The sequence below is a fragment of the Mya arenaria genome, chromosome 4 (assembly GCF_026914265.1).
Source record: "Mya arenaria isolate MELC-2E11 chromosome 4, ASM2691426v1".
NCBI lineage: Eukaryota > Metazoa > Mollusca > Bivalvia > Myida > Myidae > Mya > Mya arenaria.
In genome coordinates this window covers 65,086,823-65,100,743 of record NC_069125.1, presented here as the reverse complement: position 1 = coordinate 65,100,743, position 13,921 = coordinate 65,086,823, and the positions used below count along the sequence as shown (strand labels likewise).

Genomic DNA, 13,921 nt, shown 5'->3' with positions numbered 1-13,921 from the left:
CCTATCAAAATGTCATAAAGAGATTAAGTTGTGTAAGAGGTCACACTTAATTATGAACATCCCATCCATACAGGGTCAAGGTCTTGCTAAGGCTACCTTATGGCATGGTTGAGAGAGTTGATCTCCTGCTTGAGGATGTCTGCCTCCTTCTGCATCTGACTCCGCTCAGCCTTCAGCTTCTTACAGTACTCCGCAGCTGAAATAAGAGACATTCTTACTTGAAGTTTTACAGTACATGCAGAAAAAAGGAAAATATATTTTAATTTCAGATTTCCTTCAGACAAAGTACACCAGGAATAAACACTGACAAGATATTTGATCAAGACTTTTTGATAGACGAAATTTCTGTAATTGTGAAAAAAATATCCACATAAAATGTTAATTTATCAGCTTTTGACCGATTTAATCAACTCTGGTCATTTGAAAGACGGTCTTGACTGAATCAGCCACACCAGTGTCCTGATTACTTTTCTCTATTAAAACTACTTACTTTTCAGCAGCATGGCAGCCTTGCTAACCTTGGCGTTGGGGTTCTGTCTTAGGGACGGGATTAGGGTGTGCAGAAGGTCAAACCCAGACTGAAAACAGACAGGTCAACAGTGTCAAAGTAGGTGTAACATAATCATATTTATCCAATACCGGTTCTTATAACACAGTTTTCAAAATAAGTACAAGCCTGCATGCCATTCACGGGTAAAATGCTTTTAAAGATTGTTCGAAGAGTAAAATTTAAACAACAGGACTTATTACAATTTCATAAGCCAAGAAGTACTGTAAGTTTCTTCAGGGCTTGTTCAAACTAAACTTTGATGGCTGGCAAGGAAAAGGCATAATCTCTGAGGAGGTACTTATTAAACTTTTGTGCGTTACACAAGTCATAATGTGGAACAAAGGTTTTTGGTGCTACACATTCTTTTCAATCAAACGTTATCAAATATGGCTGAACTATGTCAAACCATATCTTGCTCCACGTTGCAAAACATTTTTAATGAAATGTGCTAAAAAGTCTATTTTCGATGCCAAACTAATCATGCATCATGAAATTTTGGACACAATGGTCGTATAATGCGGAGGTAATGCACAGGCTTATCAGTCCACTGGCCCACTGCTGAACAGAGAAGCACTAGATATTTAACAAGCTATAAGGCTATAAGGAAAGGAAAGCAGGGATTTGGCAATAGCTCAATACAAGCAGATACATGGGTTGACTGTAAAGCAACATTGCTCATTCACTGTTATTCTTAATGGATCAAATATAAACCTACACAAGCATGTATGTCAAAAGTAATTGTAAATCAGTGAAAAAAACATTGAATCAGTCTGCAAATAATATTAATTATTAAGTTATTGACTAGGGCTAATGCATTTCCTAACAGCGAACATAAAACTAAGTCCCAAGAATACTCTTAACTTTTTCAACATTTTAACCTTTTTATTTAATTCATATAATATAGTTCAACACATCAAAGCGTGTATCAAAACCCACAAGACAAGCAAGCAACAAACCATTTATATCCTCTTTCTTGACTGGTTTCTTGGTCATTAATAAACAATCTATTTCAATAAACTTAGTTTTTAAAATGGAATGTTTCTTCAAGGAAATACTTCATGGTTTGTAATATGCCCTTTTTATGGATTTTTTATTTTTTTTATTTTGAAATGAAGTGTGACAAATCATTAAAAGTGTTAAAACTAAGACACTGACAGCTGGAAGCCTTGTTTATATATTGTCTTTGAGGTCTATGATTTTGAAAAGTGTTAGTAACGTGTTTCAGCAAAAGGCTGTAGCTTAATTGACAAATTCAAGTGATGATACCATTATATTTAATAAGGGTTAAAACATCCATCAGTTTATGTACTAGTTCTTGGGAGAGTGGCTATGGTATCAGTTTTCTATTTTTTTCTTAACTGTACTGGCGTGGTTCAAAAAGTTTCTTTTATACTTTAAGTTGTATTTTTTCTGTAATTGCAATATCAAAGAGTAAAATGATTATAATTTCAGTGTTTAAAGATACATTACCAGGAAAACTCATTTTTAGTGGCTAAAAATGAGCAAGTCCCTTTAAACAGGCTTTTTCATCAAGCAAGGTCAAAGATATACAGCTCATGCCTGCTGTATTTTCATCAAGCAAGGTTCCAACATGCAAGGATACAAGCCAAGCACACGTCTACAGTATTTAAAACCAATTGAAACAATCAATAAGTATGATAAAGCACAGTTATTAGCGAGCACAACAAGAACATACAGCAAGGGAAACTAAACCAAATAAATACATTCAAATGCATATATTAATGTAAATACTTTGAATTTTCAATAAAATTCCTTTTTCTTTTTGGTTCAACAATGGAAACATATTCTGTACAGTCTAGACTTTTTAAATTTCCTAGCTAGCTTTACCAATTGAGACATACCTTTTGGATTTGGCCTGGCGTCTAGAAAGAGACAAATTGACACTACAACGTTAAAGCCAGTAGAGAAATTAAGTCAAGGCAATATGCATATGGCAAGAAAAAGCATAAGATGAAACAAAAGAACACAATATACTTTATACAAGCGATGCATACTTGTCCTATTGTTTAACTTGAAATGCTTTTTACTGCATTTTATTCCTTCAAGACATTGATACATTAACCAATTTCAATGGCTACTGATTTTTACAATGGACAATACGCTACCACAGATAATACACAGGGGTAAAATGAAAAATGTTGTATTAATTTTTTTCTTTCAAGATCTTTCTGAAATCTTTCGAAAAAAATGTAAATCACTTAATATGATAATAGTAAGCAGACAATCATTTTTATCATATTCTGATGAGAATAAATGTGTACTATCTACATACAGTTAATATAGGATCTGTCACAAGTTTTCATATGATAAACAATTTTATTCAAGGAGTTCAAGAAATATGTTTATTAGCGAGCCTTTGGTGAGCTTACTAACATATTTCCCGGGCATGTTGAATAAAATTGTGTTTTATATTATGATAAGTGTCAGATTTTTTTATCACATGCTTTTTCCAGTAAAAAAATGGCTTAAAATCGACACACAGTATTGAAACCAGGAAAAAAAACCTGAAAATCTGGCATATGCTGTAACACTTTCACCCATGCAAACCTGCATCATCTGCTCTAGTGATGAGCCAAATACCACAAAGCAATGCAATTTCCCGCACTACATACATTGCCGAAATGTAGTACCCGGAATTATTTAAAACCACATATTCAGCCAATCGTTTAAATTCTGTTTATAAAAAAATCATCTAAGGATGATATCAAATAAGAATTACAACAAAAACACTAAACTTCTAATGAAATTTGCTTTCTTTTAAATTGTGATGTCATATCCTGCATGATCACGTCAAAATTTGTGACTGTCTTTAAACTGTTTTTCATGAAAGCAAGACGAAATATGAAGCTTTACTCTTAAGATTAAGATGGAAAATGTACTGCTGAATTCAAATTAATCTTAATAAAGACATTTTAGTGTCAGAGAAGCAAGCATAAGACTTTCTAGATTTTCATCAATCAAGCAATTGTTTGTGCCCAGTAATTTATTATTTATTTATTTATTATAAGTTATATATTTTCTGACCAATAGAAATAGAGCAATGTGTAATACACAAAAATATGTGATGTCTAAACCGGAAACAAGGTAAAGCATGTGATAAAATGCAATACTACATTACTGTTAAAAATACACTTACCTTATAATATTACGATTACCTTGTATTATTATGATAACAATGTATACCAAACAAGAGCTGTCACAGAGACAGCGTGCTCGACTATTCCGCTTTTCGGTGTATGGATTTAAAAGTTTTGGCGAAACATGCATGGATCACTGTTATGTTAGATTTCAATGCAATACATGATGTGCTGAGATATTTACATAAATTGAATTGGAAAATATTTGAGGTGGTACCCAAGTCGAAAAAGGGGCATAATTCTGTCAAAATGCTTGATACAGTGACCTCCTCCTGTGTACAGGATGGGAGCATGATGGTAAACAAGAGTGCAAAGTTTCAAAGCCATATGTCAATGGACTTTGAAAATATTTGAGGTGGTAAGCAAACTTTAACATAAGTGGTTACGTCGACGCCGGCGCTCGGGTGACTAGGATAGCTCTCCTTATTCTTCGAATAGTCGAGCTAAAAATGACACATGTAAGAGTTCAGTTTGTTTTTATAATGAAACGTATTATATGCAAAATAGGATAAAAATACATCAGAACTACACTTAAGAAAAACATGACACAAAATAACAAGTTAAAGATTTAAACATGCAGGGAAGGATAAAGAAAATGAGTTAAAACATCTGCAGGGTTTTTTCACCTTCTTTGCTAGTGGCCGAAATAAGGCTACTTCACAATTGGGGAAAAATGGCATTTTTTCCCAATTTCCAGATATTTTTTTCACAAATCCCAGATATTTTTCCCAAAAAGGAAGATCTTACTTCAAAAATTTATTCTGCTTGAGCAAATTATTCTTTTTTATCTTTTAAGTTGACATAAGAAGAAAGCTGTATAATTTAAACGTTATTCAAGGACCAATAACTCCATAGAATTATTTTGCTATCAATTCCCCCTTTTGAGCATTAACACATTTAAATTTCCCAATTTGCAGAATTTCACGCGTTTAAATTTCCCAAATTGAAAAGGCTAGGCCTCTTCACAATTTTTGGTGTAAAAGCCCTGATCTGGCATCAGAAAAAACTTTTTTGCCAATAAATTAACACAAATTTTACTTAATATACTGGTAATACAAAGACTTTTTGTTGTTTATAGAAGCAAGTTAAAACTTTGCAATGAATTGCTTTATTAATATTTGTATAGAGTGCTTGCCAAAATGAGTAAAAATCATGGTTTTTCCTTCAAAATGAAAGAAACTGTCAGGTATTTCCTGATTTATATATGTTTCCATATTTGCATAACAATCAATGGATTGGCCATGCACTCAAGATCTTTACAATTTTTGCTATTACAGTATTGTAGTACAATAGGGAACCATCTTATAGAGTACCAGCTTAAATGAATGATATCTGTCTTTGGGCCATCTACATGTAACAAGGTGTTTCTCAGCTGTATCAATTAAAGTTTTGAGTCATAAGTGAGTGTATATATGTAAGTCTATATGGACATATACAGTATACAATCTGGATTACATTCATACCAAACTACCATATAAACTGCAAAACAATCCTCATACCTTAATGTTAGTTCTGCGTTTCTTCTCTGCTGTCAGATGGGCCTCAGACTGTAACTCTGTTTTCTCAAGGTCTGCATATAGCGCTTCTGGACTTTTCTGAATAAACAGTTTAATACAGTTACATTGGAGCAAAAGATTACTTTCGACTCAAAACTTGATTCTAGTTAAAGCTTAATTAAGAATCTTTACAAATATATCCCGTACCACAGTTTCTGACTAACATTTCTATTGTAATAGTGACAAGGTTGACAAACTGAAGATACACTTTGATGTAACTCATGGTTTCACAAAAGTAACCAATATACATAGAACTGTAGAGCCGAGAGAAACGAGATATCTTTAGACTAGTATTCACTTGTATATTTCTTATTTAAATATATAGTTTGCTGTTACATAACATTTACATAACAATCTAAGAACACTGACTGCCATTGACCAGATCCCATAAAAATGTATCATTAAGTCTTTATCGGAAACAGGGCACCGATTAACTCCCGGCTATTCTAACTACTTCTGCGTGTGGATCACATACCAGGGTAAAGCCATCGTCAAATGAGGAGTTGTTTGAGGAGGGGCTGGACATGGCAGTGAAGTTGAAGGTGCTGGACGGGACCGGGCTGGCAGAGGGAGACGGGGTAGGCGTTAATGACTCCACCTTCACTGGGCTCGAAACCATAATACCTGCCATGGGGCTCACCGCACCTGCAAACATAACAGATATGATGTCTTAACAAAATAAGTTTGTTGTTTTGAATGTTCAGAAACTTGACAGAAATTGTATTTCCAAGCCTACAATAATTATGTTTCATTGATTTTGAATCATCTTTTATGCTGTCAAAATATTTTTAAAGACTAAGAAGCTCTATAAGAATTATAAATTTATCAATGTCTTAATGTTATATGAAAGGGAACTCAATGAACGAGTCAGCATCTTTTACAAGATTAAACATTAGCATAAGTGTACCTTGCTTGCTGACTGTCTGGAAAACTTGTGAGGAGGAGACCTGATTAGGACCAATTGCACGGTTCACTGCTGCCAGCAGGATACTAGTAGAGAAATCTGACATCTGCAACACACACATACAAGTGGATATGGTTATGCTTGTACATGTATCTAACATTTAAGTTGCTTATGGTGCTGATGGTTATAAAATGTCTTTTAAACCTTAAGTTTATTCACAGTTTTGGAAAATTTACAAGTCAGGTTTATGAGACAGCACCTTGCCTACCAAAACCTCAAACAATGCATCAATAACATGCTGGCAATAAATAAAGTGGTAGTGTAGTCTGCTAAACAACTAGTGTCTTGATTAACTCTTTCAAAACCCTACGACATTCTAACATATCATGGACATAGCCTCAATACACAGAAACTTGAGTACATTTATGGTTTGTGGCTGTGATTGAGGTATGGTTTGTGGCTGACTGACGGCCTGTAGCTGGCTCAGGATCCTTGACGCTCCATCATCCTTGCCCACTATGGCACCCGGGTATGTTCCTGAAATCACAAAACACACATATTTATTATTGTAAGGTTTTGAAGATTAGTTTGAAATCAATATCAATAATCTGACAAGCCATATCCATTAATGATTCGTTATTGGACTTCTGTGACTATGCAACCGATCATCAGAGACATTGGTCGTAAGAAATGATTTTCAACAGTCACAGTACTTGATCATCATTTTATCCTTAGTTGTTACAAACACATGTATTGCTTAAAAACACCAAATTTTCATTGGAATGAAAAAGAAACCCAAACTATGCAGACAGGCCAGCAGAGACAAGTACTCCTACTAGTAGCTTTACGCTGATTATCAAAACCTACAAGTTCCATGCTTTTTAGATGAAAAACAATATGAAATTTCTTACACCAAGTCAGAGACTGCCACATCTTTCCATTAGATCACTTGGCTATGTATAATTATGTTTAACAAGAGTTTCTGGTATAGCAATGAACAGACCATTTCATTTCAGCTATTTCATTACTTGACCAAATTGATCCTCCTGACCTCTTTACATCATTACACAGCAGAAATATTTTCTAATTTATCTTCAGAATTGTTACACAGCAGAAATATTTTCTAATTTATCTTCAGAATTGTTTCAAACGTTCATTACGTTGAAAAATTTGGAAAATTGTAAACAGGTTAATTGGTATATCATACTAATCAACTAACTAATTAGCTTTGTTTGTAGCATGCCTGTATCTTAGATGTTATAATTTTAATAAATCAAATTGTCGCACACGCCTGTTACGTTTAAATTTTGTTGGTTTCATATTCAATTGGATCAAATGTGGAAGTGAAATCATGATCTATTCTCTTACATGTACATTTCAGGTACCTGGTGTACAAACAAGCTCGTCATTTCACCAAGCCATTGGTAATTATGTTTTAATATAAATTGTTGAGCCTGTCCCCATGTAATTTTGGTGTCCGGTGAAAGGGTATTGCTCATTGATTTGGCATTGCAAAAAGGCATGTTTGTTATATTTCTACTGGTATAATATTTACATATATTTACATTGCCTAGTCCTTTGTGTAGATAAAACTTGCATTTATATTGTACAACTCTTAAGGTATTATAACAATGTTGTTTATTTCAAGATTGCGCTCCAATTGGATAAGCGATGCCATTTAACCAATGATATACAGATGTTACAAAATCAGCTATTCTATTATACAAAGGTATCTTGTCTGTTACACTTCTTTAAAAACAAATACAATTGCAGAAGATACTGCCAATGTTTATTTAATTTATTTAAATAAATATTTCTTTTAAAAATAGCATTTTTTCTTGCATTCATGCTGTATGAACGCAGTGGGACATGCAAGCAAATGACTTAGAAGCGCTAGCATGCTTCATGGAATTTGCTCGCTTGCCGTACTTCGTTCATACAGCATAAATGTAAGAAAAAATGCAATCAATCCTTAAATGCTTCATATTTACTGTAGTTCCAAATAAGCCATGTTCACCAAGTCACTAAGAAAATAAAAATTAAAAATTTGGTGCATGCTCAGAAATTTTGTTTGCAGATGCAATATAAAGAAATAAGTGGGTGTGGCCAAGATTCGAAATTAGATCGACCTGGGAATTAGATTTAGAAGTATTTCACATTCACGATTTAACAAGAGGGAGAACTTGTATACTTGCTGAACCGTATTTCCTCGACTATAAGACGGGGAAATTGGGTCCTGATTTTTAACCTGAAAGTAGGGGTTCACAATATAATATATTCATGCATTAAGGCCGGGATCAGGTTGATTTTTTTTGACAGTATCAAAAAAACTAGGGCCATTAATTCAGTAGTATGTATTAGCAGGTTGTACATCTTTAGCAAAACAAGATAGCGAATAGCGCCCTGGATCACTGGCCTCATATATGGATCTCCGGTCATGGCCATTGATCAGATCTGCCCAATAAGCCAATTTGGCTCAGATCTTATGGTCATGCAGTTTCAGTTTAAAAAATATATTGGTAAAGAAATAAAGGTGCTTACATTGTATCAATGTTAAACATGATTTATTTTTCATAAATCACAGGCAATTACTCTTGACCAACTGGTAAGATTTGGCACAGAGTACTTTGCAGAGATCTTGTGGTCATACACAAGTTTGAATAAGATTGGATCAGAAATGTTGATGCTAGAAAGGTAATGAACTTAATGAGGATGTCAGACGGATAGACGGACAAAAAGCGTTACAAAAGCTCACCTGTGACCACTTAATGTATATATTTATAAACATGTTTTTTCTATTATATTTTTACAAAGGCAATTTAAAACAAAAGAAAAATAATATATATATATATATATATATATATATATATATATATAGATATAATTTTTTATATACCTAATGAATTATACCAATTAAAAGATGAATTTTCCATTCTTGTTTCCAAAAAAGAAGTTATTTCTCTGCACTTGATATATTGCACCTCTCAACAACAAAGCACAAAAATCCACTGAGTCACCTAATATTTATGTTTTCTTAACCACAAATGACACAGTTACAGCATGTAAGTTTGAGTTAACATGGTCCAGCCTTGACATTGACCTGTCATGCCCTAATCACTACAATCACTCATGCTTATCACTCTAGTCTGTGAGGAATATCACTGTGGGGCCCATATGGGCTACATGTCTGTATCACATGCATACAGCTCATGATCATGACTACAAACATTGAATGATGCAAATATTTCATCATTCTGTAAAATACTAACATTTGAACCTTAATACACTTAACAATTTGTGATTACCTTAACACAACACTTTCAAAAGTGAAGTTGAGGCCAAGTTACAGAATACATGAGCCGCCAAGGATGATGCAATACATCACAAAAGAACATGAACAGTAGTTAAATGCATATAAAATTGCCGTCAAGTATTTACATTATGCTACATGTAGGTGATACCTATACTACCAATTATGTACTTTGAATAACGAAGGTGATCGTTACATAGCTAGGACACAAGAATATGGCCTTTCAGTCCTTTGGTATTGTTTAAAAAGTAATGATATGACTTTTTATATCATCAAAATATATATATATATAATGATCATTTTTCAAGTAAAATACTTGGAATTGTATTGAAATTTTATATTATTACTTTTTAAACAATATCAAAGAACAGAAAGGCCAAATTAGTGTTCAAGCTATGTGACAATCACTTTTGATGAATAACATGCACGTGTGAAATATTATTTAAATTTCATGATAAAGGATTCTGAGTAACCCATGAAAAATTATTTTCTTATTTCTGATGGGTCTGAGTAGGTAGCTGAGAGTTACCGGGTATACACAGACTGAGACATAAAAGGTGAGATAGACAATATTGTAGCCTGTTAAAGAGGTTATGTTCATTAATTTTGAACATATAAATAAAAAATAAAAAAAATCATTCAAATTTGGCACATCTGGATAAACGATTAATTTTCATATTGACCTTAAAATAAAAGATAACGTCCATGATGGATGACCAATTCTTTCATAATGACAAAGCCTTGCCTTGTAGACTTGTCTTTTTTATCATTGGCATGGATAAGCAATAGAATCAGCAAATGCAACACTATGAATGTAGACCTGTAGTTGTATATTAAGCATTTTGCTTAACAAACATCACTGCTTTATTACACTTATATCTTTTGGAAAACTACATCTGTGTTTCTTACAGCTCATTCTCTGCAGTTATTAACCTTTAAATATATACTTTTAAATGAATTAGGACAGTTTTCCAAAAATTCTTTTGAAAGGCACACACATTTCTTTATATTATCCCAAAATAAATCAAATCACTAGGTGAATAAGAGTGGTATCAAATATGTATATTTCTAGTATATGTTAGTAATAATAGTTTCATCATTATGTTTAATGTACTTTTAAATGCAAAATAGTTTTATCATTTGCAATAGAAACCCATCCAAAGATTTTCTTTAAAAAATCAGATTTATAAACATTGCAATATTAAAACATATTTGTCCCTATTTAGAAAGAAAATGCAGAGAATTTTCTACAAACGATAAAATAGAATAAAGGAATATACATTTATAACATCTTTCTTCTCACTTGTTTTTAATTGTGTTGAATATTTGAACAAGGGGGAGGATGTAATTTGATTTCTGGCAAACATTAAGTGAGAAAAATGTTTCATGGCAAACAAAATGGCGTATTTTTATTGACAAGTGCCGATTCTGGGACCATTTTTTGCCTGGTAAGTTGACCGATTTTTTGTACATTAATCCCCTATTTTGTTTAGTGCAAGCACATTAGCCCCAACGCAAACAACCTTCTGCATTATTTCAGTGTCTGCAACTGTTCATTATGTGCTGTAAATTCATCAACATACCTTTGACTAACTACAATTGTATGTGTTTACGACTATACCATAGCTAAAAAGTAATAAAACAGAAATTATTCTACAATAAAGTACAAAAACATTGTTTTGATGATATCCGTAACGATTAATACATAAATTAGGAAACGTAATACCTACCTTCATCTTCATGACAAAAGAACGTAAACACTTTTATCAAACAAATATACTATCATTTTCTTTATTACTTATAGAAATGGATTTATAGACACATATTTAATGTACTGTCACGCTTTCATCAAATACGTGTATCTTAAATTGCTCCCGCGGATAATTTCCATGATAGTACCCCTGTAAGCCCAGAAGTTGTTAACACACAAGAAAGCAATACAGTTATTTTTTGTAATGGTAAACATTATCGTTTGAATTTGAAATTGTATGATTTAAAATATTATCACCTCCTTACAGACTTTTTTTATTTTGTGTATTATGTACGGGTTGTTCTTGCAAGTTTTACATCGTTGTACAACCTCGATCCGTATATCATTACTATTGCAATTTTAAAGGTATCAGTTATATATAGTTTCAAACCAAAAAAACATTCCATTACAAACATAAAGAATAATTCTGTTAATAGCTGATCGCATGTACTATCCAAATTTTGTGGTTTCCCGTATTTGAGTGTTCAAAACTGAACTGAAATAGTGCAGTTCATTTTTGTAGCAAAGCTGCATATGAGCAAAAATGATTCCTAACTATCCATTACGATTGTGATTCATTGTAACTAATTGAATACAGCACTGCTTTAATTGTTTGGTACGATTGTATCGATACAGTAAGTTGAGAAAAAACTAAGTTACTTTAGCTTCAAACCGAAGAGTAGCCTCCCTTAGTATTAAAATTGCCATTTTACAAGGAAACTTATTGTCAACTAGAAATGTGTCCATAGGACACTGATGCCCCCACTTCAATTTTTTGTCACAGAAAATAAGCCATAATGATTATTCAGGATAATCTGCACAAGGGCAAATCCTTTTCAAAAATTAGATCGGATAAGATATTTTTTAAGTATTGTTGGGAAATAAAGGGCCCTAACTCCTAAATGATTAAAGCGATTTCCATGGCTATCGAACTTGATCAAGGTATTATGGTCACAAACATGTGTTAAAAGTTTGGTGAGGATTGGACAAACAGTTTTCAAGAATTAGATCGGAAACAATCTTCGGGACGTATTTTTCAAGTCTTTTTTTGCAAATAAAGGGCCGTAACTCCTAAATGACAAAAGTGATTTCCATGGCTATCGAACTTGATCAAGATATTATGGTCACAATCATGTATGTAAAGTTTGGTGAGGATTGGACACATACTTTTCAAGAATTAGATTGGAAACATATATTTTTGAAGTATTTTTGGCAAAAAAGGGCCGTAACTCCTAAATGACTAAAGCGATTTCCATGACTATCGAACTTGATCAAGATATTATGGTCACAAACATGTGTTTAAAGTTTGGTGAGGATTGGACAAACGGTTTTCAAGAATTAGATCGGAAACAATCTTCGGGACGTACGTACGTACAGACAGACAGACAGACGTACGTACGGACAAGGGCAACCCTATATGCCGCCACTTTGTGGGGGCATAAAAACATAGAAATAAATTGTTTCTTTGTGAGTTTTAACATGCATTCGCGCCTTATACTAACCAATATCAAACTTCTTTAAAGTATCCTGATCAGCTCGACGTTAGGAATGCGCACTTGCTGTTTATTCTTGCCAAGTCATTTGTAAATAAACTGCAAAAACTACAATAAGAGATTTATGGAAAACAACCAACCAACATTTTACATTCAAATCATAAATTACCGTTGAATGATGCATTGAAAGGTTTTTTGACTTTTTTTCAGCTTGAGATGGCAGATTCGGATTCTTCTGAAGAAGAGACAAGCAAAAAATGTGGAGTGTGTGGATTTAAGTGCAAAACAAAACGAATCCTACAACGTTATCTCCTAAAGCATAGCACAAAAACTTCTGTTGTATTACTTTTTAGCTATGGTATAATCGTAAACACATAATTGTAGTTAGTCAAAGGTATGTTGATAAATTTACAGCACATCATGAACAGTTGCAGACACTGAAATGATGCAGAAGGTTGTTTGCGTTGTCACCAAAATGGGGCTAATGTGCTTGCACTAAACAAAATAGGGGGTTAATGTACAAAAAAATCGGCCAGGAAACATGTACAATCGAGTAATAACCATGACATTTGGAAGATAGGAATATATATATATAAAAGTATGGTTACAACATTCAGAGATATGCCATATTTGCCGAGAAAATACGAAAAAATGAGGATAAATTCAACACAAAAATTTGTAAACATTGCCTCCAGAGCCACAATCTATTTAATGACTTTTTTTATCTTTAAAGTTATGAAACCAAACTAAGATGTTGATTGACGAATATGCTTTTCCCCACACACTGGGCGCATTCATTTTTCAAAATTATAAAAAAAAGTCAACTAACCAGGCTAAAATTGGTCCCAGCATCGGCACTTGTCAATAAAAATACGCCATTTTGTTTGCCATGAAACATTTTTCTCACTTAATGTTTGCCAGAAATCAAATTACGTCCTCCCCCTTGTTTGAATATATGTTGAAATTTACCCAACCTCCACTCATGGGGAAATTTTTTCTCCAAAGATAAATTTACACCAGTGGGTAAGGATTGATTACATTTTTTCTTGCATTTATACTGTATGTACAGCATGTGAGCAAATTCGATGAAGCGCGTTAGGACATCTTGGTCATATGCTTCTTTGCCCTACTGCGTTCATACAGCATAAAATCAAGAAAAAAATACGATCAATACTTATATTTACATTTTAAAAGAAATAT

The 13,921-nt window shown here is 33.1% G+C and overlaps 1 protein-coding gene across 3 annotated transcripts in view; it reads right to left on the bottom strand.

The window, feature by feature from the left end:
* LOC128231261 (carbohydrate-responsive element-binding protein-like) overlaps positions 1-13,921 on the bottom strand; it is a 33,566-nt gene that overhangs the window by 7,348 nt on the left and 12,297 nt on the right. For 2 of the 3 annotated variants that reach the window (XM_052943851.1, XM_052943852.1), the window contains exons 10-16: positions 6,590-6,705; positions 6,172-6,274; positions 5,740-5,909; positions 5,208-5,303; positions 2,413-2,433; positions 491-578; positions 97-196 (exon numbers count right to left, since the gene is read on the bottom strand). In XM_052943851.1, the coding sequence (XP_052799811.1) occupies positions 97-196; positions 491-578; positions 2,413-2,433; positions 5,208-5,303; positions 5,740-5,909; positions 6,172-6,274; positions 6,590-6,705 (694 nt within the window). The remainder of the gene's footprint in view (positions 1-96; positions 197-490; positions 579-2,412; positions 2,434-5,207; positions 5,304-5,739; positions 5,910-6,171; positions 6,275-6,589; positions 6,706-13,921) is intronic. The other variant, XM_052943853.1, reaches the window with a different exon arrangement.